Source organism: Schistocerca piceifrons, chromosome 2 (assembly GCF_021461385.2).
Source record: "Schistocerca piceifrons isolate TAMUIC-IGC-003096 chromosome 2, iqSchPice1.1, whole genome shotgun sequence".
NCBI lineage: Eukaryota > Metazoa > Arthropoda > Insecta > Orthoptera > Acrididae > Schistocerca > Schistocerca piceifrons.
This window is the reverse complement of record NC_060139.1, coordinates 241,051,081-241,077,925: the sequence shown is the minus strand read 5'-3', so window position 1 is coordinate 241,077,925 and position 26,845 is coordinate 241,051,081. Positions and strand designations below refer to the sequence as shown.

Here is a 26,845-nt window from a genome sequence, read left to right as displayed (position 1 = left end):
GCTTCTGCCATTAACTATTTTGCTGTCCAAATTACTACTGCTTTAGTATCTTCTTCTAACCCGATTCCCTGAGCATCGCGTGATTGAACTGGGCTGCATTTCATTGCCCTTTGTTTCATTCCGGTAACATGTTGTAGCACCTTTTAAGGCACTATTCCGTTCAACTGTGCCGTCTCTGGCAACTGCAATTTCATCGCGAAAACTCATTTATTCCGTGGTTCGTTGGTTGATTCAGGGAAAGGGACCGAACAGCGACATCATCGGTTCCATCGGATTAGGGAAGGAAATCGGCCGTGCCCGTTCAAAGGAACCATCCCAGCATTTGGCTGAAGCGATTTGGAGAAACCACGTAAAACATAAAACAGGATGGCCGGTCGCGGATTTGAGACGTCGTCCTCCCGAATGCCAGTCCAGTGTGCTAATCACTGCCCCCCTCGCTAGGTTTTTATACCTTCTCTAACTATAATCACGTTCTGAAATTTCTCTACGGTTCCCTGTACTTTTTGCAGAATCTAGTCTCTCAAGAGTACTATAGTCATCGATGTCACAAGTTTTCTACAAATTTACAAACGCTATACACAGTCACTGTACCTTTAAACTCTTCCATATTGAATTTATATTTGCCTCTCTTTCAATCTTCTGAAGTAGGATCTGTATTGCCTCCTGAGTTCCTGCTTTCAAATGATTCAAATGGCTTTAAGGACTATAGTATTTAACATCTGAGGTCATCAGTACCCTAAACTTAGAACTACTTAAATCTTACCAACCTAAGGACATCACACATATCCATGCCCGAGGCAGGTTTCGAACCTGCGACCGTAGCAGCGCGCGGTTCCGGGATGAAGCGCCTAGAACCGCTCGGCTACAGTGGCCGGCTTCCTGCCTTCCGCAGAACCCAAACTTCCCCGTGGTAGAAGTGGGCGATTTCCGTTCTTCTGTAAATAATTCGAGTCATTATTTTGCACCTATGACAAATTGATGCAACTGAAATCCACAAATTCTACATCTGTAGGAACGTTTGATACGCAATCAGTTTTAATTTGAGCCTTCAAGGTGGACGCTTTGAGGGCATCGCACCATCTTTCCCCACCGTGAGAAGACAAGAGTGAAGCGATCAGGCAGACACGCGACCGTCACAAGGCGTGGGAACGCCAAGGTCCATCAAGTTGTGTCTGCTCAAGGTGACGCCTTTCTCTGCCAACGCCTGGGGCGTCGCCACCTTCCTGTGTGAGTTGGGCCGGTCACAAGACCCGGTTACGGGCGAGTAGAGCCCGTTTCACCCGAGCTACTTTCTGATGGAAACAGTACTCGTGATTTGCTCGTGTTGTGTGTGGATTAGTACGAACCGAATGAGTTACATTAACGATGACTTACACTGATGAGCGAAAACACCTGCTTAATAGGATGTTTGTCCGTATTTGGAACGAGATACACCTGATTTTGCGTATCAGAAATCAGACAGTTTGCTGGCAGGTTCGTGAAGGTATCTGTCATTAGACGTCTACGCACAGGTTATGTAATTCGCCGATTTGCGTACACGGTGATGGCGCCCGATAGCGACCCAGATGGGTTCCCTACAATTTACATCAGGCGAATTTGGTAGCCGAGACAACGAGAGTTCACTATGTGACTGCTCAGACCACTGTAGCACGCTTCTGGCTCCGAGACGCGAACAATTTTACTGCTGAAAGATGACATCGCCGTCCGAGAAGGCATCAAGCGTGAGGTTCGCAGCTGTCAGCTTGTCTAATTACCGAATAGGACCCATGCAAGCGTAGGATAACGTCTCCCATTGCATAATACTGCTCCCACCAGCCTGCATCCGTGGCGCGCTGCACTCAATTTTTGAACCGCTGTTCACCTAGATGGGGGCTCTTTTTGAGGCGACCATCGACCAAGTGTAGCAAAAAACGTGCTTCGCCCGAAGAGCCGACACGTTTCCATTAATGAAATCCCGATGGGTTCGTGCCCTCTGCAATCGTAACTTACGATGCCGCTGGGTCGACACGTGAACAAGTAGCGCGTGGTCTTCACGGAGCTTTATGCTCAACATTGTACGAGGTGCATTCAAGTTCTAAGGCCTCCGATTTTTTTTCTCCGGACTGGAAAGAGAAACATGCGCATTGTTTTAAAATGAGGCCACATTCATTGTCAATACGTCCCAGAGATGGCAGCACCGCACGGAAGATGGAATTTTACCACAAGCGGCGAGAATGAGAACTGTTTTAAATACTTAAAGTGACAACGTTTTCCTTACTTGAACAGCGTGCAATCATTCGTTTTCTGAATTTGCGTGGTGTGAAACCAATCGAAATTCATCGACAGTTGAAGGAGACATGTGGTGATAGAGTTATGGTTGTGTCGAAAGTGCGTTCGTGGGTGCGACAGTTTAATGAAGGCAGAACATCGTGTGACAACAAACCGAAACAACCTCGGGCTCGCACAAGCCGGTCTGACGACTGATCGAGAAAGTGGAGAGAATTTTTTTGGGGGATCGCCGAATGACTGTTGAACAGATCGCCTCCAGAGTTGGCATTTCTGTGGATTCTGTGCACACAATCCTGCATGACGACTTGAAAATGCGAAAAGTGTCATCCAGGTGGGTGCCACGAATGCTGACGGACGACCACACGGCTGCCCGTGTGGCTTGTTGCCAAGCAATGTTGACACGCAACGACAGCACGAATGGGACTTTCTTTTCGTCGGTTGTGACAATGGATGAGACGTGGATGCCATTTTTCAATCCAGAAACAAAGCGCCAGTCAGCTCAATGGAAGCACACACATTCACCGCCACCAAAAAAATTTCGGGTAACCGCCAGTGCTGAAAAAATGATGGTGTCCATGTTCTGGGACAGCGAGGGCGTAATCCTTACCCATTGCGTTCCAAAGGGCACTACGGTAACAGGTGCATCCTACGAAAATGTTTTGAAGAACAAATTCCTACCTGCACTGCAACAAAAACGTCCGGGAAGGGCTGCGCGTGTGCTGTTTCACCAAGACAACGCACCCGCACATCGAGCTAAAGTTACGCAACAGTTTCTTCGCGATAACTTTGAATTGATTCCTCATGCCCCCTACTCACCTGACCTGGCTCCTACTGAATTTTGGCTTTTTCCAACAATGAAAGACACTCTCCGTGGCCGCACATTCACCAGCCGTGCTGCTATTGCCTCAGCGATTTTCCAGTGGTCAAACCAGACTCCTAAAGAAGCCTTCGCCGCTGCCATGGAATCATGGCGTCAGCGTTGTGAAAAATGTGTACGTCTGCAGGGCGATTACGTCGAGAAGTAACCCCAGTTTCATCCGTTTCGGGTGAGTAGTTAATTAGAAAAAAAATCGGAGGCCTTAGAACTTGAATGCACCTCGTATGATGAACGGAGTGTCCCCAAGAACTTCTGCGTATACGAGCATTATGCTCATTCGCCAGAGGGCCACATATCGCCATCTATCTTACTTTACAGAGCAGACAAGCCTCCGAACCCCACGTTCTGTGAAGAGTCGCGGATGTCGAATCATTTAATGCTTAGTGGTAGTTTCACCGTACTACCTCTTTCGGACGATGCTTACGACAGTAGCACGTGAACATTCGACCAGATTCGCCGTTTTCTAGATACTCGTTCACGGGCTCTGCGTAATTATAATCTTTCCGTTGTTAAAGTCGCTTACATCTATTTCCCCATTTGCATCCCACATCTTCGCTAGGGTGATCCGCCGTCCACCGTGTTCGCTCCGCTTACACACTTGTTACCGCGTCACATGCCCGCAACGCTACCAGGTGGCATCCAACGTCGTGGTGGGCAGTGCATTGTGTTGAAGGTGGAGCACTAATCTTGAGCAGGGTGAAACCACAGCACACGCGCAGTTACAGGTGTATGCTAACATCGGCACTTAAATCTGCGCCGCTTTTACTCCTATTAAGTTAACGAATTTTATGTCTTGTTGATTTTTGTTTTATTGTTTACTAGGTTTTCGCGACATTGCGAACGTTGCATGACGATTTCAGATTTTTCCCCAGAAGACCAAAGTAAGAAATTACCACCGCCAAAATGCTCCTGTCGGAGCACGAAAAAGGCAAATACGCTCCTGTTTATTAAGAATGACCGAAAAGTGGAGTACCAGCTGGCTCAGCAAGTTTTAAAATTTTCCCAAAAATTTTGGCATGCCAACATAATCGCGCTCTTTTAGCAGGCAACTCACCTCAGTCCCACAAGCTCCCCAACTGTAACTGGCTCACACTAGTCCATCCCTCTAAGTCGCTCATTTCCATTCACTCCCACTTGTCCATTCTCAATCATTCAGCCCAACTCATTGACACACACACACAATCATTGGCTCTCACCCACTTCCACTTTTTCTTTATTCCTTCCCTCCCTGACAGCATCTCCTTCAATCTTTTCTTAGCGCTGCTCTGTGTGTCATTGTCATGATGCTCCACCCTTACTGCGTCCATCGCTCTCAACATTGTCACTGTCCCCTCCCTTTTTATACCGCAACATCTGTAATGTCTTCCACTATTTATTAGTTCTTCGTCTCCTTTCCCACTGCCGCTGTCTTCTCTCGGCATAAAAAAAGCCATGTTTGCATGCCAAAGTGTGCTGATGAAGATAGGATAAGGCAGCCAGTATCCACTTTTCACTCAATCTTTTAAACAGGAACATATTAACCTACTCTGACTCCATTAGGAGCATTTTCCTACTTGTTCCCTCGTTTGCCCTTCCATAGCAGGGCGTGTCACTCGTGTGAAAAGAACATTACGAGTCAGTAAAATTTTTATTCTTCTGTGACACTGAAATAACCCAAGATTGTAAATTTACCCCTCAGACCGGATTATCTGTGCGCAAAAATTTTGCTTATGCTTCTGTACTACAACATGAGGTTCCCAGATACACTTTACAACATATTTTTCTCTGCTACGTCACTTTATAAGCTAAGCTTTTGCCTCACACCAGTATCACTTGCTTGTTTTGCGTGTACAACAGAGATAACTTTGAACCACTGTATCTCTGAAACCGATGAAGTTTCAAGAAAATTTGCAAGGTTGTGCAATATAGGGGTCTTCGGAATACATCGTAAAAATTACAGCCATTTACTGTGAGTAGCCGCCTTTGATTCCGCGTCTGTTTTGGTACTCAAAAACCATGTTTATCGGGTTTTCTCAGGAACCGGTCATGAAGTGAATGCTGCCTCCATAAGAAGTATCATACCCCCACACTGTCAGTAAAAACCAACCGATTTGCTCCATTTGCCTACGGTGGAGGAAGTGCGTAATATTCAAAGTTTGACCCCGAACTGTAGGACAGTTACGGCAAGAGTATTTTTTTTTGGATATTCAAATCGTCCCAAGCTTACGGGCGATCGGAAACACTCCCCTAGCTTTTAACACCAGTAAAACCCGATTTATGAGCCCTGGAAAACGAGTTAATTTAAGGAGTTGCGTTTTGGAACATTAAGTACGCACGCTGTTGCACGTGTACCGACTGTGCTTCCAAAGCATCTGGACAAAGCAAAAGGCTACACTGTGCTTAAATACGTAGGTGAACTGGTAGTGTTACCAAAATTGTTTGGACAGTGAAAAAGTCATGGTACTGAGCGAGAATGGTTCCTGTGCATTTTTAACTTTTCCCGGCGTAATGAGTAGTCCGTTACATTTCAGGCATTCAGCAACGCAAATAAAATTTCTTCCACTGATATTTCGGCCTCGTATCGTCCGGAATATCAGTGGAAGAAAGTTTATTTGCGCGGCTGCATGCCCGAAATTTAATGGAGAATAGTTCGATTTGTTATGTTAAAAAGAAAAGGCATAGGATAACGTAAAAAGGCGGTATGCACTCATTTTTTAAAATGTACTGATGGTTCCCGGTTAAACTATCTTTGCCGCCAGAGTGACGTAAGGTAATATTCGTTTATACAGCACAGTTGATGAGCTTTATCCTGATATGGGAAACAAACAAAAAACTTTTATTTTCATTTTTCATGTTGAACGGGCGGCGATAGGAGAACCGCGGGTTCGCGTACTTTGTTAGGAGCGGACAATCTCGTTTCCTGTGGCCATTATTAACTTAAAACAAATAACGACTGTACGAATATAATCTTTGTAGTAACTGTTCCACCTTTTAACTCGTAGCAGAAGGCTGTTTGCGTATGACTTATTGGAAAACCAAACAAGGAGCGTTTAGCAAGTAATGTAACTTTTTTCGAAAGAGGGTTGGATTTATTCAGGATTGAAATATACCATACTTTTTCCGCTGTTGGCTATAAAACCCTATTTTCACCAATCTCCGTTCAATACGACGGCCTTACGCTACCTTACAGGGAGGGCCTGTATCTGTTTTAGGGAGCAGAAACAACTAAGGCCACAAGCGCCCATGTCGTAACTGTGTAACACTAATAAAGTCGTTAAAAGCGACTACATGTTAAGCCCAATCGACGGAGGAAAAGGAAGCCAAAAACAAGGACTTTGTTTGAGAAACGTTCACAAAATACACCGTAGAGACAGCGGAGGTCGCGAACTAAAAATTATGTGTCCTTCCCGTATTGCTACGACGGATATGAAGTAAAACGCAGCCGACAGCTCGCGTGTCGTTCGATAAAACGGCCGATAACTCAGACGGCAAACATACACTGGAACGGAAGCGGTTGAGGAAATGGTGAACGTCCAAGGTTGGTGACGATGAGTGCAAAGTGGTGGGGGACCACAACTTAATAAATGGCGATGGCTAAAACGACAGTGCCCAATACGCGACCTAGCTAAAGTAATGATATCGTGGCGAGAGGGCCGAGAGGAGGTCGGCCAAGCCGCTGGGAGAGGTTTAATTCCCCGGAGCTTGTTGCCGTGAAAAAAAGAGCGGTAGTGATGCCAAAGAGAGACCACTTGCTCACAGACGACAACACAGATACCATCCGAAGGAATGGAAGAGCTAGTAGGCCCAGGTAGGACTGCAGCCTTGGCAGCAGCGTGAGCAGCCACGTTGCCGATCAGACCGAATGAACAGGCACCCACAAAATCATCACTGTGGCTCCATCAACAGCGAGCAAATGGAAGCTTCCTTGGACCCATTGCACTAAGGGATGGATTGTGTACAGCATACAGACGATCTGATGGGCAGAGAGAATCTGAGCCTATGACAAAAATCCTGTGTCGCCAGATGTACTGGCTGGCCTGATACAGGGCTCTGGTGTCGAAAATCCAGCAGTGTCGAAAATCCAGCAGTGTCGAAAATCCAGCAGTGTCGAAAATCCAGCAGTGTCGAAAATCCAGCAGTGTCGAAAATCCAGCAGTGTCGAAAATCCAGCAGTGTCGAAAATCCAGCAGTGTCGAAAATCCAGCAGTGTCGAAAATCCAGCAGTGTCGAAAATCCAGCAGTGTCGAAAATCCAGCAGTGTCGAAAATCCAGCAGTGTCGAAAATCCAGCAGTGTCGAAAATCCAGCAGTGTCGAAAATCCAGCAGTGTCGAAAATCCAGCAGTGTCGAAAATCCAGCAGTGTCGAAAATCCAGCAGTGTCGAAAATCCAGCAGTGTCGAAAATCCAGCAGTGTCGAAAATCCAGCAGTGTCGAAAATCCAGCAGTGTCGAAAATCCAGCAGTGTCGAAAATCCAGCAGTGTCGAAAATCCAGCAGTGTCGAAAATCCAGCAGTGTCGAAAATCCAGCAGTGTCGAAAATCCAGCAGTGTCGAAAATCCAGCAGTGTCGAAAATCCAGCAGTGTCGAAAATCCAGCAGTGTCGAAAATCCAGCAGTGTCGAAAATCCAGCAGTGTCGAAAATCCAGCAGTGTCGAAAATCCAGCAGTGTCGAAAATCCAGCAGTGTCGAAAATCCAGCAGTGTCGAAAATCCAGCAGTGTCGAAAATCCAGCAGTGTCGAAAATCCAGCAGTGTCGAAAATCCAGCAGTGTCGAAAATCCAGCAGTGTCGAAAATCCAGCAGTGTCGAAAATCCAGCAGTGTCGAAAATCCAGCAGTGTCGAAAATCCAGCAGTGCTCTGAAAACCGATAGCAAAAATGGTCGGTGCCAGTGACAAAGGTGATGGGTCTTGCCCACTTGTCTTGTATAGAGGGATGCCTAAGGAATGCTGCGTTCTCGGAATGCTATACAATAATTCAAGCCAACAACATTAGTAGTTTTATTTCAATAAAGCAGATTGACAAGTACAAAGGCGTCGCAAGCAATGGGCGACATGCAACCTAAATCCGAGTCCTTGTTATATAGAATGTTGAAACGAGGCCGTCAGTTTGCTGATCACTATTTTCGTAGCACTCTCGTTTTAATACTCAGCCAATACTCCCCGAAAGTCCGGCCAAGACAGGCAGGAGCGGCGCTTATATTCACTTCTTGCAGGTGTCCCTCCTGTCGTGGCGTGATCCTAATGAGCGCACCATTGGCCGATGTTTCATCGCCTTCTCTGTCTTGCGTTCTTCGTCTTCGTTCCGGCGCTTGTGGTTACACCAGAACAGAAGGCACAGCCGACAACACGTTCAGTCAGAGCCATCAGTGTACACGAAGAAGCTATCGCTAAGTTGCCTGCGAAGGTCGAGGAACTTACAGCGATAGATCGAATCCGGATTAGTGTTCTTGGGAAGCGGATGAAAGACGAAGTGAAAACGAGCCGCTGCACGAAACCAAGATGGTAATTGGTTCACACCCGTCGGGAACCCCTTTGCGACCGTACGGTACCACTATTGGTCGACGTCTTGCTGCAACAATTAACACCCCATCATCCAGGTGCTGCTTCCAGCACTGGGCAGAACAGATTGAAGTCTGAAGGTGCGAGATTCGGGCTGTTGGGTAGATGAGGATAAACAGTGCCTCTTGGTTGCGCAGATTTGAGAGAGACCTTGCGTTCTCAAGGAGACGGAGACGTTCGTCTGCATTCTTTGTGGCAACGAACACACCAGGAGTGGCAGCCGCGTATGGCCGGCTGGCGTGCGAGAGAGCGGACAGGTTTGTGAGACCTTGTTGCGGTGACGCCGCCTCGCTTTACGACCTGTCGTGCTTTTGTTCACTGCCAGGTCGCCGTCGATATTCTGCAAACGCCTATGAATATCTGCAATGCTCTGGCTTTCAACCGCTCGGTGCTTGGAAAGCACCTCCGTTACAGACAACAGTTTCAAGACTGCATATAGCGCCGCCACCTATCGGAACCGCATGAAACTATCGAGGTTGAAGCGACAATATTCCAGAATGTTTAACAAATTCCGCATTTTTCAAACGAAAATAGCTGAGAAAAGAAGTTTGTTGCATTACTTATTCAACGCCTCCGCGTATCAGTATAACAATGCATTTGTGACAACATATGACCAGCCAAAGTAAAGCTCTCCTTCATTAAGCTGGTAACTCAGAATTCAGAGCACTTCTGCAAACCACAACTTACAGCTTGTTTCAGTAACAGCGTCCTACTTCAATAGATGGTAGACTGTAAGTTTAGAGAAAGCCGACACTGACGTACGTATAAGATATCGTTCTGTGCCTGAATTCCTTACTGCAGAAGGTGAAAGGCCCCGTCGCTTTCACGAAAGGCTGAGGGTGTATGGAGATGCTGCGGTGGGCGTCGGCACCGTTAGACGTTGTACAGACTATGGAGAGACTGAAGGGCAAACGTGGTCGGCTGATGCGAAATGGAGCGGCCGACCAGAGACTGAGTGACTTCGCAACAGATCCAGCGTGTTGTCCAAGCAATCCATGACGACCGCCTGATAACTGAGGAAGTGTGTGGACAGTCATCCAGCGGTCAAAGGACTGCGATGGTCATTACTGAAAAACTGGGCTACTCCAAGACTGTGCACGCTGGATAGCGAAAATGTTGACGGAGCAGAATGAAGAGGCAAGGAAAACAATTTCATCCAATTTCTTTACAGCACTTAAATTCGGTCCCCTCAAAGAAGCTCATCAGGGTGGAATAAAATAGGTCCCCTAAAACTTAAGAACAATAATTCTATTGTGTTATTTTGTTACATGCTATAGAAGGCATGTGAAGTACCACTGAACGTAAGTAGGGCGCCCCACTTCTCATCACGAATGAAATGAATGCTGGTTATAAAAGGTGCGTTTATACTTGAAGCTTTCCATGCGCACTAGGTGCATGCGGCCGTTGCACAAAGAGGCAAGGAGGCGCATACACCGGTGCAAATTTACGCATACCTGTGATTGGTGCGCACAGGATATTACGTGCAGGCGTCCGTATCTCCAATTCCAGTCGTGGGGACAGGTGTAGTACAGCAGTGGTACGACTGACCGGTTCTCTGCGTTTGGTGCTCTGTTTTACTACGTATTGCTGCATGAATCCAAATTTGCCTTCCTGTTAGCACTAACCGAGTGGTCTAACGAGGCACTCGTGGGATTATGAGCGTAATGGTGCTTTCCCTTGTTCGTGGTTTGTTGATTCCACGGGTGAAATGAAATATGACTACGCTTCCTCAGAACGAAGTTTGGAATAAGAAACGCAAACCTGAGGAAAATAAAGAGCCTTTGTTCGCACTTCCGACGAATACACGTTGAATTAGACGTTCTGGGGGCCTTTATGTGACGAAGCTATCTTGGGTCCCTTACAACCAGTTTTGATTCACACAGTTTAAGTCGACAAGGGCACTTGAAGGGACATTGTAATTGTGCTTATTTCAATTACATTGGCTTCCACTATTGTGTTGATACTGCAGTACCAGGTAATTATTTTTTGCTGTCCAAAGCCTCCTAAAGCGCGGATAATTCCACCTCACGTCAAAATCTAGCGCGGCATCTAACCAACAAGAACACGGCAAAGTATGATACCGTCAACGCTTCCTTTCAATATAGGTCGACCTCTACAGCTTACGAACAAACATTACCGTATTCTTGGGCTATTGTGCCTTAACGGGTTTGTTGAGGCTAAACCCTTAAGATGTGTAAATATGCATAAAATCTCTGCCCTTCATTAGTTATAGGACGACATCACTATTCATTTTCCAAACGTAAATGACAATGTCACCATTAAAATGTCTTAAAATCCTGTCATATCTTACTGTTAAAACAATGGCATCTCAGAAGTGACCGAGTAGTTTGTTTACATAATTGTTTGAAGAAACAGCGTTGTGAAAAACCAAAAATTTCTATTGAAAGGTGTCGTCAGATTTTTTTAAAGATTTTCGTGAAGGTGTAACAATTTCTTATCACTTCGTCCGGGTTTTGATAATCAGTCACCTTGGGAAAATACTGTTTACAGTCTGCCGGTTTTCATCGTGGTCCTCCCTCCGCAACGATTAATCTTGTGAATGTCTACAATGCCTGTTGCTGTTCCAGGAATTATCTATACTGTGCACACCTTGATTAAATCGATGAATTAAACACAATTTGTGTGCCAAAGCCTTCGACGAAATCAGGGAAAAAACTGAAAACTTCGCGTCATTCTTCTTCATCACAATGCCAGCTGTGGCAGCACGACGAACTAATCTGATGTTTCTTTGCGCGGATACACATGATTTACCCTCTAACGGTTTTTTTTTCTGCTCCCTGACAAGCAAGAATTGCATGAACAGCGATTTTCACGATCAAAAAACTATATTTCCGAAAAAATGAACCGTTCTGAGTTCTTGATGAAAGTAAATTATTACACAAGAATACGCTTTTTGCCTCTGAACAATGGAGCACGTCTATAGTGCACAGAGGTAGCTGATTGGATAAAGGGCGGATTGAACTGACTGGCAACAGTCGTCGGCGAACCTCCCATTCGGAGGCAGCAGACTGTAATAACTTAAAAATGCCGTGAAATTAATTTGCTCCCATGCGAGTAATTAAGACAGTAACCCTAATGGCTGGTGAACTAAGACCGGAGGGTTGCGGAGACGATTACTTAAGAAGAGGGCACTAGAAATAGTGCACAAAGAATGAGCAAAACCACTTGGCAACATATGTACTGCCGAACCGGAGACTATGGAATGCGCACTATACTCCGTGACCCCTTGCAGCAGTAAACACTTATTTCGGCAGAGCTGGAGAAAAGCTACGCTGAGGTTATAGTAATCATGGGGTGGCAATATGCACATATAGATATGCCGGTAGTACTGTGTACACAAGGTATTAAAGGGCAGTGCATTGGCGGAGCTGTTATTTGTACTCAGTACGATAAGAAAAACGCACTGAACGCGGATGGTATTGGAGCTAGACACGTACTGAAGTGCACGAGATAGGGCCACAAACTCTGCAGTGAATACACTGCAGCCAGCGGCTGTTCAATATGGGAAATCGTTAGGGAGTTCAATATTCTCAGAGCCAGTGTCAAGAGGGTTGGTTGGATTAAAAGGATGGGGGAGGGGGGGGGGGGGGGAGAGAAGAGATCGAACTGCGAGGTCATCGGTCCCTCGTTCCCAGTAGAATAATTACCCAAGGGAAAGAAGACGTACGGCACAATAACAGGAGACAGGAAGAACCAGGATGAACGACAGATGGGAAGCGAACACTACAACGTACAAAACAGGACAAGAAAACCACAGAGTCGCAAGAAACAGCGAAAAGAGATTAAAAACAAGAAAGATTACAATGGCTGGCTGACCATGAGGAGAAGAAAGATCAAGCCAGCCACTCTTCAACACACTAAAACCTCCATTCTAAAAGCCCTAGGAGGGAGTGCACCTAGAGACAAAGGACATGCGCTAAAACTCAGATCAAATGATAAAACCTACCCTCGCGAATAAAACGTACAACTAAAGCTGCATTGTCGCCCAGCACCAAAGGTAGGGTGCGCTGATAAAGTTAAAAGTGGGCAGTCCAGCAAGCGGTGGACGACTTATTTGGGTGCCACAGGGCGCTGATGTGGGTCCTTGCGACAGAGGAGGTACACATGTGTAAACCACGTATGGTCAATGCGGACCCGACGAAGGACAACTGATTTCCTGAGACAAGCCCGCAGGGAAGGCTTCCACACATTAGCAGTCTCCTTAATGACAGGCAGTTTGTTGTGCATACTGTTATGCCACTCCATCTCCCAAAGCCGAAAAACCTTAGGGAGTAAGACAGAAAGCAAGTCAGTTTCAGAGATGCCCATCTCCAGGAGCGGTTTCCGCGTAGCCTGTTTCGTCAGCCTGTCAGCAAGTTCGTTGCCTGGGATTCCGACTTGTCCCAGGGTCCACACAAACACCACTGAACTACTGGACCGTTCCAGGGCAGAGTTGGAGTCCTGGATGTTCGCTCCCGAAGGATGGCGAAGGTAGCACTGGTCGATAGCTTACAAGCCCAGTCATAACAGAAAAAGGAACGACTCATCAGAATAGGAACGGACGTACTGAAGTGCACGAGATAGGGCCACAAACTCTGCAGTGAATACACTGCAGCCAGCGGCTGTTCAATATGGCCTCTGTGTACATAGGCCAAGCCAACATTACCATCAGCCATCGAGCTGTCGCTGTAAATAACTTCAGAGCCCCGTAACACGTCAAGAATCGAGAGGAAGTGACAGCGGAGAGCGGCGGTGTTAACGGAGTCCTTAGGGCCATGCAAATGGTCCAGACGAAGCTTCGGCCGAGGTGTGCACCACGGAGGGGTACGTGAATGGACCCTCAAGCAGATGTGGTAAAGGGAAGGACTAGTTCGGAGAGAAGGGATTGCACGCGAACTGAAATCTTGAACACCGACCAGGGCCGCCGATGCGGGAGATGAACTGCCGTGGGTGGGAAAAGGAGACAGTAACTCAGACGCCCATGAGAACTACGAGTCTGAGCAACGTAACTGGCGAGCAGTTGCGCATGTCGGATCCGCAGTGGAGGGACTCCGGCCTCCACCAGGACACGGTCACCGGACTCTTTCTGAAATCTCCCATCGCTAGGCGGACGCCACAATGGTGCACTGGGTCGAGTAAACTCAACGCTGAGGGCGCCGCCAAACCGTAAACCAGACTCCTACACATGGGCTCTTAAGAGCTACCGAAGCATAGAGCTATCTGCTCCTCAGCTGGTGTTGCTCAGGCAGCGGAGAGAATTTAGGTGCTGCCAGCATTTCCTCTTAAGCTGACGAAGGTGAGGTAGCGAAGTCAGTCGGTCGTCGAAAACCAGTCCAAAGAATCGATATGTCTCCACTACAGTGAGTGGGTTGTCATTAACATGAAGTTCAGGTTCCAGATGAACGGTACGCCGCCGACAGAAGTGCATGACAAACGACTTCGCGGCTGAAAACTGGAAGCTCTACTTTAGATGGCTGGAAACCTGTTGCCTGGTCGGACGAGTCTCGTTTCGATTTTTTTCGAGCAGATGGAAGTATACGGGAATTGAGACAACCTCTCATGAATCCACGGACCCTACATGTCAGCAGGTGACTGTTCAAGATTGTGGAGCTCTGTAATGGTGTGAAGGTGTGCAGTTGGAGTGATATGGGGCCCATGATATTTCTAGATACGACTAACAGGTGACGTACTTAAGCATCCTGTTTGATCACCTGCGTCCATTCAAGCCCATTGTGCATTCCGACGGACTGACAATTCCAGAGACATCCCACAAGTCGAGAATTGCTACAGAGTGGCTTCAGGAACACACTTCTGAGTTTAAACACTTCCACTTGCCACTAAACTCCCCAGACATGATTATTTAGCGTATCTGGGACGCCTTGCAACGTGCTGTTCTGAAGAGATCTCTAGCCCCCTCCTACTCTTACGGATTTATTAACATCCCTGCAGAATTCATTGTTTCAATTCAATCCAGCACTACTTCAGTCGAGTCCACGCCACGTCGTGTTGCGGCACTTCTGCATGTTCGCGAGGGCCCTACATGATGATAGGCAGTTGTACCAGTTTCTTTGGCTCTTCGGTGCATTTCGGAAACAGTGTACCAGTGTAACAATGCACCCAGTGAAAGCATCATTTGTGAGGCAATGGTTTATGGACAATAACATTCCTGAAATGGACTGGCCCACCCACAGTTCCCACCTGAACCAAATGGAATGTCGACTTCGCTCTACAGCCCAGCGTCAAACATCACTACTGAAGGGTAGTAAGGCTCCCAGCTCAAATGGATTTCGTTCGTAAGTGCTACAGCAGCTCGCACCGCTAATCATCCCATACGTTACTTTCTAAATGACACCCTTCAACTGGTGTAACTGCCTGGAGCCTCGAAGATAGCGAGCATAGTTATTGGAAAATACATGGACAGAAGTCCATCAGAACCCAAATTTATCGACCGATCTGCCTTCTAAATTTACTGCCTGAAGTCCAGGAGCCACTTCTTTTTGCTCGCCTTCAGGCACACAGTGCTCTGTAAGGCCTCATTCCACATCAGTTCGGATTTACACTCGGAAAATCTATGGATGATGTGGTTAAGCGGGCTATTCGAATAGTAGTATAAGAAAATAAATATGGAATAGCAGTATTCAGAATGAAATTGTCGCTCTGCAGCGGAGTGTGGAATGAAACTTCCTGGCAGACTTAAACTGTGTGCTGGACCGCGACTAACTATAGACATTTGCTTTTTGCGGTTAAGTGCTCTACCTACTGAACTACCCCAGCACGTCTCACGAGCCTTCCGCACAGGTTTATTTCCGTCAGTACCTCATCTCCTACCTTCCTAACTTCGCAGAAGCTCTCCAAGAATATCACTTCTGGAAGAAATTATAGTGGGGAGGCATGGCTTAGTCACAACCTGGGGGAATTTTTCGTATCAGCGCACACTCCCCGAGAGTGAAAATTCCATCCTGGAAACATTCCTCACGCTATGGCTAAGCCATGTCTCCGCAATATCCTTTCTTCCAAGAGCGCTTGTCACAAATTTCGCAGAAGAGCGTCTGTGAAACCTGGAAGGTAGGAGATGAGGTATTGGAGAAAGTAAAGCTGAGAGGACGAGAAGTGAGTCGTGCTTGAATAGCTCGGCCAGAAGAGCCCTTGCCCGCGAAAGGCAAAAAGGTCCCGAGCTCGTATCTCGGTCCAGCACAGAATTTTAATCTGCCAGGAAGTTTTATAATGGCAGTACTAACAGATATAGCAGGGGACTTTGATGATTTATGGTGGCCCGCTATGTTCGCACGCCTTTTGAGACATGCAGCTCTAAACAGAAGTCTTTACATAGAACCGCCGAGTGGCGAGCGAAGAATCGCAAGCTAGTCAAAATATCAATAAGGGTTGCCCGCAGGGGGTAGATTTGCGGGCTTGCTTCCTTGAAACTACAGAACCTTTTAAAGTTAATGGAAGTGGAGATGGATGGCACCAAAGGAGTAGTCTCATATCCTTACGACCTCCTTATGATAGCGGCCAACGGTAAAGAACACCTATTAGCGAAACAGAACTGCTACATAACATGAGCAGTTTATGTGCTAGAAATAAACTCACCGTTGTGGCAAATACTCCCGATACATTGTGTTAAAACTTACAAAGAAATCTTATAGTTAAATTACAAAAATGAAATGAGCATGAAAGGACACTGGGTTACACGACACTTGGGGAATATACCTGGACCAGTAATTAAAATTTTATGAGCCTATCAAAATAGCTACAGAAAGGACATGCCAATTACTGCATAAACGTACTAGTATCAACACAATTACGTATTACCAATGACTACAGTACAAACAGATGACTGCGTTCTCTTCGAATGAACAGAATGTTTTGCTGCCAGTGTGTGGGCACATCGACTGCACCGCAGCCAGTACGAGTGTGGTAAGGGGCGGACATAGGTATATGCTCCTGCGGCTCTCTGGAGCTTTCGGCACTGTTTTGTACTCAGGATATACCTGACAGATATACGTATTAAGTACTGCGGGGCTGAGGATGGTCTGATTAGACACAGCGTGAGACCTCTTTGAGGACAACAAACCTCGAGGGACGTCAGAATGTGGTGAATGAACACGTGGCAGAGGGAATATAACAACTACGAAACGAGCCGTAAGGTGCAAGTATTCTTCCCCAACATCATCAGGGAGTGACTGAGGATGAAACATGTCAATCACACCTGGGACATTTTATTTCATAACCGGCCATGGGCGATACCCCACGCATTTGCTGAATGTAAATCTCAGCAAGAAGGTTGATTACACTTGTGAAGAGAGAGGGACCCAGGAACTATCACTAAGAGCATGGTTTCCCAAATTGCTCCTTGGAAGACCGGAAAACCGCCGGAAATGCCCCGCGAAAACCTAGTTATAACACTGCGACTTTTTGACTTTTTTCTTATTCTGTAAGTGTTATTGTGATTTGTGTTATTAGTTATGATTACTTCAATTTGAAATCACTGAACAAAACAATTTCCCTTCTCAAAAAATTTTTATGGCGCTTCTACATCCAAATGGATGCTCTGCGAATCACACTTAAGTGCCTGGCAGAAGGTTCATCGAATCACTTTCATAATAATTCTATTATTCCAATTTCGTTTAGCGCGCGGAAAAAACTTAACACCTATGTATTTCCCTTATTTTATTATGCTGATCGATTCTATCTATGTAGGTCAGCGTCAACAAAATATTTTCGCTTTCAGAGGAGAAAGTTGGTGACAAATTTCGTGAGAAGATTTCTGCTGAAACGAAATACGCCTTTCTTTTAATGATGTGCACCCCAAATCCTGTATCATTTCAGAGACACAGACTCCCCTATTTCGTGACAATACAAAACGTGCTGCTCTTCTTTGAACTTTCTCCATGTACTCCGTCAATCCTACCTGGTAAGGATCCAACATCGCAGTATACTCTGAAAGGAAGCTAACTGGTGTACAGTCTCGACCGGAAGACTTGCTTTTGTTAAGTGATTAAAGTTGCTTCACCCCGATTACATCTCCCACGTTATTCATGTTGGCAGCTAATCTTTATTCGAATTCGGGAATATTTACTTCGTCGTCTCTGCTGAATGAAGGTCGGAAGGCTGCTTTGGCAGCACTGTCGTCGATAGTATTTCGATTGCCATCGTGCAGATAAAGCGTTTATTATGTCTTGTCGCTAGCATACGCAAGACCAAAATCTACTTTCTGCCAGGTTTCGAGACAAAGTTTCGTTGCGGATACTATTATAAGCATCTCGCATTGAAGTCCGAGCTAAATTTCGAGCTTCTGTGGAAGATCGCCAATCTTTGAGATTTTGCATCAGTTTAAATTTGGCAATAAGTAAGAGGATTCTCGAAGTATTCCGTGAGGGACAGTTTGAGAACCCCTAACAAGAGACGAGACTGTGGACCGATCTCAACGACTGTGCAGACAGAATATGCGGAGTGCTGCATAAGGGGTACTTGCAGAGTAGATGGGAGAAACGACTTCACAGACAGTACTTGTGAGACAGGTGACAGCAGTAGCGGTGTAAGGACTAAATGTGTAGTCATCAGAGTGTCACGAAAACAAGTGTTCATTAGAACAGTAATGCTAGATTGTGAGAGAAACGCAGACATACAGGACAGCCTAACCTGCCACGCACAGTAATCTAACGTAATATGTGTCTGATTACACCATCCGAGGGCGAGAGAGACTAAAGTAGTGTTGAGGTCCTCGCCCTGGTATAGCGAGAAGTAGGAGATCGGATGGTGGCTGCCCTGGAGCGAAAGTATCAGTGTCTGTGAGGCACTCCTAGCATCGGTGGAGGTGTTTCATAAATCTGAACTGCTATCTTCCTATTTCCACATCGTAATACATAAATTGTTAGTTTTAAGAATTTCCGTTTCCTAAGTAGTTTTAAGTTTGAAAGTGTTAACGCTGCAACATTGTTGAACTTTCATACAAAAAATAAATCGAATACGCTTCGTACTTTGTATGCGTACAAAATATTGCGAAAACACGGTCTTAGTACCTACGTGCATTGTTTGTAAATAGCAACAAATAAATAATTCACTACCTTCTCTGGCTCCCGTTTTTGGGGAAGAAGGGGCTGTCATTCCTCCACAGACATTCAGACAATTCACAGACAAGCGTCCACCACCAGAATTACAATTGTGGATACACCACATTTTAGTCTCTACTAACAGTATACCGAACAATTTTCATCACTTGTTATATATTGTACGAATAGCAATTTCTCAGAGACCTGCTGACCTACTGAGAACCTGTATTGAACAGTGAAGGGGAGAGGAGATACTTTCAAGACACAGGCTACTAGGCGGTTTGCTCGGAAATTATTGAACATATTTTCAGTTCGAATATAATAAATGTCTTTGAGACTGAAAAGCTTCTGTCCACAAATCAGCTTGTGTGAAAATCAGCTTGCCCTTCTCACATGAAATTCTGCGAACCATGGATGGAGATCAGACAAACAAGCCATACTCCTACACTTCCGAAAAGCATTTGACACCGTACTCCACTGCAGACTTAACGAAGGTACGAGCATACGGAATAGGTTCCCACAAAACTGACTGTCTTTGAGGTACATCAGGCAACAGAATCCAGTACGTTGTCCTCTATGGCGAGTGTTCGGAGGCAAAGGTATCGTCGGGAGTGCCCCAGGGAGGTGTTATAGGAACGCTGTTTTTTTCTATATGCGTAAGTGATCAGGTGAACAGGGCGAGCAGCAATCCGTGGCTGTTTGCTGTTGATGCTGTGCTGTATGAAATGTCACCGTTGAGTAACTGTAAGAGGATACAAGACGACAAATATTCTAGTTGGTGTGATGAATGGCAGCTAGCTCTAAATGTAGGAAAATTAAAGCAGCTGAGTTGGAAAACCAATCACTGAATGTTCGAATACAGCATTATCAGTGGTCTGCCTGACAGTCAAATCGATTATATATCCAGGTAGTACGTTGCCAAGTGATATGAAATGGAACAAGCACGTAAGGAATGTAGTAGGGAAGGGAATGGTATCTTTCGATTTATTGGAAGAATTTAGGAGAGTGGTTCGTCTGTAAAGGACACTTCATATAGGTCATAGCGCGACCCATTCTTTAGTACTGCTCGAGCGTTTGAGATCCTTACCAGGTCGGATTGAAGGACGACATCTAAGCAAATCAGAGGCGGGCTGCTACTTTGTTACCACTAGGTTCGAACAATACGCAGGGGTGACATGCTTCGGGAAGCGGGAATTCCCTGAGGCAAGTTGGTGTCCTTTTCGAGGAACACAGAGAAAATTCACAGAACCGACATTTGAAGCTGACTACAGGTAGATTCTAACGCCGCCGACGTAGATTTCGTGTAAGGACCACGAAGATACGAGAAATTAGGACTCATACGGACGCCTGTAGACGATTTTTTGCTCTAGCTCTATTTGCGAGTGGAACAGGAAAGTAAATGAGTAGTTGTACAGGGCACCCTACGTCTCGCACCGTACGGTAGTTTGTGGAGTATGCAGGTTGTTCAGAACAGCACAGTCATGATACCGACCACTGGTTTTCAGACAACTTACTTGTTACTTGAAAATAATATTCCGGTTACTCGTAACTGTTGAGTATCATTGGAACTCTAACGTCTTTCCACTGTAAAAACAGAAGCAAATGTGACGGGCACTTTTTCCAGTTACGTAACCATCCAGTTGGGCAGCACCAGATCAGTGCCAACGCTCCAGTGCATACGGACACAGCTGGACAACGAACATCTGCCGCCTGATCCCTTAAATTAGGCGTGAACCCGACTTCAATTATAGCTTGCCACATGCGGGCAGGTTTTTAAGTTACGAACGTGGTCTGTATTCTTCGAACCGTTTACCGCGGTTACCAGTTTCCTCCAGAACGCCGGCGCCTAAGCAAAGAGGCATTGTGAAATACTACGTAGCAATGGGCACTTAGCAGAAACATTTCAGTCTTCCTGTTGTTGCAACAGGTACTTAACGCCATAACATACCGAACAAAAAACATGCAAAGTAAGGAAACGCCTAACATATGTAGAACCACAATTTGTTATCTAATTTTACATTTAAATGGTTGTAAAACTATATGTAAATTTTCGTTCGAGAGACCAAAGACAAAGCGACAAGGCTCATGTTTCTCACATACAAAAGAATGTGCCTGATCAAATCAGTGTAGAGGGTAATGTAGGAAAATTTACAGGTTTTCAATTCCGAGCAGTCTCGTATGCTTACGTTATAGCCGAGGAAAAAATCTTTTCCCATTAAAGTTCTCAACATCTGTATGTTGTGCTATTTAGGGCTATTTTGGCAACCCATAGTGGGAGAAATACTTCGAGAGGTTTTTTTTGTTTTATGACGAGATGACGTAAAATATTGCTTTCGCATCTACTCATCTCGTACATGAAGGTCGATAGTAAGGAATGCGTAGTTTATTTGGCGACGCAATTTGGTAAGTCACTTTAAGACTCAGCATTCAGTATTAATTTTATCGTCTATGAATTTTGTAGTCTGTCGTTTCGATGCAGCAACGAACGCGTTTGTTGTCATAACTTCTTCCATCGATTTTATGTAGCACCAAAACCGTGTCTCCTGAGAAATCAGTAGGTATATTCTTTATGGTGAATCCGATGGACGCTTCTTCCCCAGCTGGTTTTACTTTTTTGCCCAAGTAGCACTAGACTTTCAGGGAAAGGGGAGGGGACCAGGAGGGGGGGAAGCAGAGGATTTGAAAGGTGTGTGTGGGGGGGGGGGGAGGGGGGGGCGCATTATTATTGCTTGAAACTTCTGAAGCGCTGCTGTGAAATGTTTCGCTTTGCGAGTTTCGACTGGTTTGGAAGCTGCATCTACAGGTTGACAATTATTGAACTATATCGAAAAATTAAAAGTGGTTACAAACTACTGCGTGCACACACTTCCAACATGTAAACATTACAACAGATATTGGGATTTAGGTTGTAACATGTTCGATATGCCTACCTCCAGTGGCCATGATGTGCTGCAGACTAATATCGAAATTCTGCATGACCTGCTGAACTGTGAACATCGACACTGTCGATGACCTCCTGACTGGCTGTTTTCAGTTGAGCAATGGTATTGCAGTTACTGCTGTACACCTTGTGTTTAATATAACCCTACAAAAAGGAGTCGAGTGTTCAGATCCGGAGAAATGGCGGCCAGTCGAAGCCCATGCCAGCGGTAACTGGGTTCCCCAGAGCCAGACTGGTCCCCAAAGTGCTCCTCTAGAACATCACGCACAATTTCTTCGATTGGGTCGAGCTCGCATGGACCACATCTTGTCGAAATCAGAATCACCTTGGATAATGGGGGTGAAATCGTCTTGTGAAACTTTCACGTACCCTTCGGTAGTAAACGTGCCATCAAGGAATATCGCACTGATTATTCCTTGGCTGGGCACTGCACGCCACACAGTCACTCGTTGAGGGTGAAGAGACTTCTCGATCGCGAAATGCGGATTCAGTCCCCCAAATGCGCCAAATGAAAGTGGGCTTCATCGCTAAACCAAACCATACAGCGCATACTAATTCCCATCATGCCCCGTGGCCTACCGTGCAGTTTGCATGTCTAACGCAAACCGTTCAGAAGATAGGATTTTATTCTACATAATTTAGTAATTGTCACCCTGTAGTTTAATGTTATATATTTCAGTTACTGATCAAATGACTATGATATTTGTATTTGTGTAGGAGTATGGGTTAGGATATCCGCCGCTCGTGGTCTCGCGGTAGCTTTCACGCTTCCCGAGAACAGGGTCCCGGGTTAGATTCCCGGCGGGGTCAGGGATTTTCACCTGCCCCGAGATGATTGGGTGTTTCATCACCATCACCACCACCATCACCTTCACGGTCGAAAGGAAGGCAACGGCAAGCACTTGCACTAGGACCTTGCCTAGTACTGCGGTGCGGGTCTCCGGCATCATTCCGCTACGCTGTCAAGCAGCATGGGACTATTTCCATTCGATGGGTTAGGGTAAAATGTAAAACAAAAATTCGCTTATTTCCTCCTATTCGCATGACTTCTTGTCGTTGCTGATGATTATGATGATTTCAGTGTAACTATTGGATTTCTGCAGCACTCGAAATGTATCTCGTCGCAGCTGCTGCTAGCTACACCCATTTTAAATCTAATAGTCAAACCTGTGTCTCCCTCTAATTTTTTTACCGTCCACACTTCTCTCCATTACCAAATTGACGATCCTCACGATGTGCTCTAACACACTATCCCGTATTGCGGTGAACATGTGCCATAAATTTCTGTTCTCAATTCGATTCTTTACCTCTTTGTTAGTTGTACACACCGTTCGTCACAAGCGGAGCAACAGATCTGTGCACGCTACAAGGCGCTCGAGGCGTTGTCCCGGTAATTTTAGGGATTGGGCTACCAAGACCAGTTATAAAAAATCCCAACCCCACGATGGAACCTGAGGAAAGTTGACTGGATTAAATATGCCTTACATCGAGAACACAATCGTATACTGCCGAAACCTGAGAACTACAAAAGGTTCAGAAGCCTGGTACATGAAGCACGCGATTAGGAAGGAGTCAAGCCCTGAAGGACTAAAGAACTTTAAGCACTGAAGGAGACATTTCAGAGTAGGGACGACGAGACAGCGGAACAACTGGTTAACACTACGGAGGAGCAACGCAGGAGTAGATGGAAAGAAGCAATGGAAGGTCTTATATTACCCACTCCAGCAGGAGGAGCTGGGGCCTTCTGCGGAATTTAGGCGGTCCCAGCGCCTCGTATGCCGTCCCTGGGTTCTAGCTCATCTGAGGTGACGACTATCCTGAAACTAATCTCCAGAATCCAAGTGAAGACAGATGAAAAGTTTTCCAGAAACTTGAGAAATGTAACAATAATCCAGTCAACATGGACTTGTGAAAGAGGGTAAACAGAGGAGATAACCCAGACCTTTAAGCTAATTAAGACAGGAAAAGCACCTGGTACCGACGAGAACCTACCCGGGTTTCGAAGGAACTAGATATTTTAGGAAGGTAATTGACCGAACTCTGCACAGAATGCACCAAAACTGGCGCTCTCCTGAAGATCTGGAAAGAATTAAAAATCATCGCAGTGCTGAAACCTGGGAAGTCTGGAGATAAACATTTCAGACCGATATCCCTGCTATGTCTCTCCTGTAAACGTTACAATATTAATGACTAGAATAACACCATACACCGAAGTCAACCACCTTACATACAGAGCGGGTGTTCGAGAAGGTGGAAATTGCTATCACGTGCTATCCCTCAACACATATTGAGAAAGGCTTCCACAACCAGATGAAAATCTGGCCTGTTTCTCCTAGATCTTACATCGGCTTACGGCACATGTATTGACGGCCTACTGATTAAGCTAACTACAATCAAATGCAAACAGACTTACACCTTACTCAGAAACATGTTAACAGACAGGAAAATCAAGGTTTTTTTCTTCTTGACATGAACAGGAAGTGTACGATTCTGAATAATTCCCTGCCACAGCGTTTGGCAATTGCACCCATTCTTTTCAATCCATATATTGCCGACGTATCAGACTTCTAAACTTGTGTAAGTGGATGACTTGGCCATCGCATACCAAAGTAAAAATTTTAGCGACCACGACAAAATATTTAATGCAGACCTGGAAGTACTGAACACCCACTACTCCAAGTGGCACCTACGTCCCAACCCTAACAAAACGATCAGCACCATAACGCACAGAAAACTACCACTTTGAACGGCCAAGACACTAGGCATGGAGAAAATCCGAATACTTTGGAGTGAAATCAGATAGCACTAACGTGTAGCTCCCATCCAGAAGATTAAACCAGAAACTAAAACCCCGTAATGCTATCCTGTCTAAACTATCTGGAACGACGCGGGATTTTGGAGCGAGCACATTGAGGACTTCAGTACTAGCTCTTGTCTACGGAGTCGCTGAGTATGTTCGGCAGTCTGGATGAATAGTGCAAACGTAGCCAAAGTGCACGTCCAACTGAAGGAGACAATGCCGGCATCATTAACATCCAGTGCCACCCCTTGTACTGGCTCGCCGTTGTTGAAAAACAGAGCCCCCTGACGTTACGCGATCAGGTAGCCCCAAGACCACACAGAAGAATCCTAGACAACTCCGAATTTCCTGTGTACCAAGATCTAGCACCTCTAAACAGACAAATCCATGCCACCTTTACGGAAAATCTGCGGAAAACTACAGGTGTTCGACCCAAAGGCAGCTTGGAAAGAACTATAATCCACTTCTGCACACCTTGTAGGTAACCTTTCGTTTCTTGTGTTTCGAACCTGCTGCCGTCAAAACTTCAGAATATTTCTGTAGTTCACTTGGTGCATTTTTATGCTTTTTGTTTGTCGAATTCAATCTCTTGGGTTATATAAGGATTTCTACTTGAGCATTTAAAAAGCCATTCATCAAAATGTATTCACTGAAATACTCCAACTGTACACTGAGTAACTATCTTCTTTACGTATGTCCTTATAATGCTACATAGTATTACAAATATTCTTGAGCCACTATGGCTGAGCCGACCGCTGGTGGCCGAGCGGTTCTAGGCGCTTCAGTGTGGAACCACGCGACTGCTACGGTCGCAGGTTCGAATCCTGTCTCGGGCATGGATGTGTGTGATGTCCTTAGGTTAGTTAGGTTTAAGTAGTTCTAAGTTCAAGGGTCTGATGACCTGAGATGTTAAGTCCCATAGTGCTCAGAGCCATTCGAAACATTTTGAACCACTATGGCTGAGTTGGAGTGTCTTGGTATGTCATTCAGATTACCTCTTAGCTATGCACTTTATACTCAAGTAAATGGTCAATTCACTGGATTTCCTCGAACTCCCATTCAGGACTGCCCGATACGCCCCTCACGTCTACCAACACTCGTCTTGTCACGATTCAGATTGTGGACAATTTCCTCGTGAGGTTGAATTTGTCTTCCACCCTCTTTCTTTTCATACTCTGTAGCTCCAATACCCCACCATATTTTCATTTCCCTCTAACCGAAGAATTTCTTTTATAACACACAATTACATGGTCTGTGGAGCTGTTAAGCTATATTTAAACTACAATACTCTTACAGGCCCTGGCTTCGTGTCGTTCTCTGTTGCTATAATGCGTTCCTATGCTGTTCATCGTAGGTCACCTAGACCCGTATTTTCTTGTTGGTACAGTCCTACGTTGCCCCTATTGTGTTTAAAACCCTGCGCTGACGTGACCGAACGTCCTGTTATTGCCATCACATTTCACTAATTCCCTTGTATTCTAACTCCAACCCATCCATTTCTCTTACCAAATTTTCCAGCTGAGTTGTCAGATTTCGGGGTGTTTTATTCCACACTCCATCACGTAAAACCTTAAGTTTGTTCTTCCTAAAGTCACCATGTTCCAGAATAATACCCACCAGGAGACCTGAACGGGAGACTTTTCTTCCTCCAGAATATTTTACCCATGGCGATGCTCTTGTTTAACCCAGATAAACCCGTATGCCCTGGGAAATATATAGTTTCCCTTGCTTTCAACTGTTCTCAACACCAACACAGCATGGTAAAACTGGCGAATGTTGAAAGCTCAATCGATCAATCATCTACCGTACATCCACATGATTCCATTTCATAATCAAGTGCCCGGCAGAGGGTTAATCAAAAGAAAGCTATTTCTCTACCGTTCGCATCTCTAACAGCAGGCGGGAAAAACGAACAATTAAATCTTTCCGAGCGCGCTGATTTCTCTCACGATTTTCATCCCACCTTACGTAGGTGAGCACCAACAAAATATTTTCACACTGAGGAGAAAGTTGGAGACTGAAATTTCATGAGAATGTCCTGCCGCAATGAAAAACCGCCTTGTTGTAATGATTGCCTCACTAATTCACGTATCATAGCCGTGGCACTCTCGCCCCTACTTCGCAATATACAAGACGAGCTGCCCTTCTTTGAACTTTTTCGACATCCCCCGTCGATCCGGTCTGATGCCGGTCCCACACCGCACAGCAGTACTCCAGAAGAGAACGTACGAGTTTAGCGTACGCAGTCCAGAATACCTGTCGCATTTTGTCAGTGTTCTGTCAGTAAATTGCATTCTTGGTTTGCTTTACGCACATTACCTACGTGATCATTACAGCTTCACTTATTCGTAAGTGTAATCCATAAGCAT

At 45.6% G+C, this 26,845-nt stretch overlaps 2 protein-coding genes across 2 annotated transcripts in view; one reads left to right on the top strand and one right to left on the bottom strand.

Moving 5' to 3' along the window:
- The window catches only part of LOC124775281, a 38,969-nt gene extending 30,984 nt beyond the window's left edge, over nucleotides 1-7,985 (top strand). The window contains exon 2 of the mRNA XM_047250118.1: nucleotides 7,193-7,985. Within this exon, the coding sequence (XP_047106074.1) occupies nucleotides 7,193-7,985 (793 nt within the window). The remainder of the gene's footprint in view (nucleotides 1-7,192) is intronic.
- LOC124775010 (probable multidrug resistance-associated protein lethal(2)03659) overlaps nucleotides 1-26,845 on the bottom strand; it is a 289,731-nt gene that overhangs the window by 232,207 nt on the left and 30,679 nt on the right. The gene's annotated exons all lie outside the window — the stretch shown is intronic.